Raw genomic sequence first — 1,857 nt, forward strand, 5'->3', positions numbered from 1 at the left:
GTCGCTGCACCCTCCCCATTTAGAGATATTCCCGTACTATTACTTCGTCATTGTTACCTGATTATAATATACAATGCGATCAATTTGAAGCTTTTTTCGGCAAAGAATTTCCATGAATATTTTATAAGGGGAGACTTAATTTAGAAGAGCGAAGGAAGCACACATTCAAAATAGTTTAATATACAAGTCAAAAGAGTATCCAATCAAAAACACCACCAAAAAAATAGTAAAAAATCGAAAAATTGTTGAGATTTGAAATTAATAAGAAAGCAAGCATATAAACAACAGTACAGACACAATCCAGCATCCTGCACCATCCATCTCCTCTGTTTGGTAAGACGAAAGCAGCAGTTTCTTGTTTGAATTTGAAAACTGCCTCACATTCTGCCCTTGCATTTCTCCATTGCCCTCGGCGCTGAAATAGAAAACATAACCCATCCATTGTTAATTTGATGATATTCATTTCATTCTATACATGGTGACATTGCTACTAACCGAGCCCCTTCGTCTCAGCGCCCTTCATTACGCGCAGTCGCTTGCAAGATCCAACAAACATCCTATTCAAAAATCAAAACCAATCGTTATATTTACTTGCTTAATGCTTATGGAAGCAACAACAAGACTACTTACTCCCATGGCACGTCTCCGACTAGCATCCAATCCCCGTCCTTGTCCTCGTAAGTAGGCACATAATCAGAGCTATTCAGAAGGTCCATCAGCTTCCCCTCATTCATGAAGTCCAACATTCCTTGTGTCTCACATTTACCTATTTCAGTTTTCACTTCATCACTTCAAATTTCATCTCAATAGTTACTACTTACTTTTCTTTGTACAAATAAATTACCAGTAGTGAAGGAACTGAACATTCTGCCCAATGCATCAGAGAGCTCTTGGTAAGTCTTGTACATCTTCAAGTCTACTTTCCTCAGGTACGGCGCCCCATCCATGCTCACCTTCACCAAGACGCCGCCGCCGCTCTCCTCCGCCTCGCTCCTCTTCTGAACCGCCATCACATTTTTCCGGTAGGACCGCACCGGCGGCCACCCCACCACCTGTGCCCTAATTTAATCGTCGCAATTTCGTTTACAACTTAATTCATAGCCAATTTCAACTCAAATCCCTAATTCAAAATCGTAAGAGTTAAATCTCAGCAAAATTTCCCCAAAAAAGTCGAAAATCTCTCCTACCAAACGCCTTTAAACCTATCGAAGCGTCGGCGTTAGATCCTAAAACACTCAAAATAATGCTAGAGAGGGAGAGGGAGAGAGAGAGAGAGAGAGAGGGGGGGGGCGTACTTAGCAGGAGGCTTAGGAGAATCCGTCTTGTTGACATTGTTCCCCTGAAAATCAGTGTGATCGGATGGAACGTCGAGATTGAGCTTCAAATCGACGGTTTCATCAAACCCTCGCTTCTTGTCTCCGGCGCCGGGCAAACCGAGGCGCAGCTCAGTCTCGTCGAAGCCGAGCTTCTTAGTGATCATGATGGCATCCGCCATTATTGAACGATTCCAGCGAAGGTAGATAAAGATTTGTGGCGCAGATGATTGATTGATTGATCGATAGTTAGTGGAAAGGTATGTTGTAGAGAAGAAGAAAGAGAGAAGGGAAGAATGTGTTTGGGCGAAAAGGGGTATAAATAGCGAGGGAAATTGTCTGTTTAACGGAAAAGGAGGCGACACGTGGAAGCATGGATGAGCTGGATATCCAAACCTTGTTGGATTCGGTATAGACATCATTATTTATTGCTGCCTACATTTTACGTCTCACTTTTCGATTCAATTATCTAGAGATATGTCAAACTAATTTTAAAGAATGAATTAAAGATTAAATTAGGATAATTAAATTTAATTTTTTGATA

General features: G+C 41.4%; 1 protein-coding gene across 1 annotated transcript; it reads right to left on the bottom strand.

The window, feature by feature from the left end:
* Window positions 1-139: 139 nt before the first annotated feature.
* On the bottom strand, window positions 140-1,598 carry LOC125201180 (auxin-responsive protein IAA14-like). Its single transcript, XM_048099164.1, has 5 exons — window positions 1,296-1,598; window positions 845-1,059; window positions 631-766; window positions 496-557; window positions 140-415 (listed from the first exon to the last, which is right to left on the bottom strand). The coding sequence occupies exons 1-5, from the start codon at window positions 1,493-1,495 to the stop codon at window positions 378-380; spliced, it is 651 nt and encodes a 216-aa protein (XP_047955121.1). The 5' UTR covers window positions 1,496-1,598; the 3' UTR covers window positions 140-377.
* Between the last annotated feature and the right edge of the window lie 259 nt (window positions 1,599-1,857).

The sequence above is a fragment of the Salvia hispanica genome, chromosome 1 (assembly GCF_023119035.1).
Source record: "Salvia hispanica cultivar TCC Black 2014 chromosome 1, UniMelb_Shisp_WGS_1.0, whole genome shotgun sequence".
Taxonomy (NCBI): Eukaryota; Viridiplantae; Streptophyta; class Magnoliopsida; order Lamiales; family Lamiaceae; genus Salvia; species Salvia hispanica.

Bases quoted from the DNA above. Each gene is read 5' to 3' on its own strand.
- LOC125201180 (XM_048099164.1), bottom strand. From the start codon at position 1,495: ATGGCGGATGCCATCATGATCACTAAGAAGCTCGGCTTCGACGAGACT. The intron at 1,060-1,295 runs GTACGCCCCCCC...CGATTAAATTAG, and splicing joins TCTCCTAAGCCTCCTGCTAA to GGCACAGGTGGTGGGGTGGC. The intron at 767-844 runs GTAATTTATTTG...AAACTGAAATAG, and splicing joins GTTCAGTTCCTTCACTACTG to GTAAATGTGAGACACAAGGA.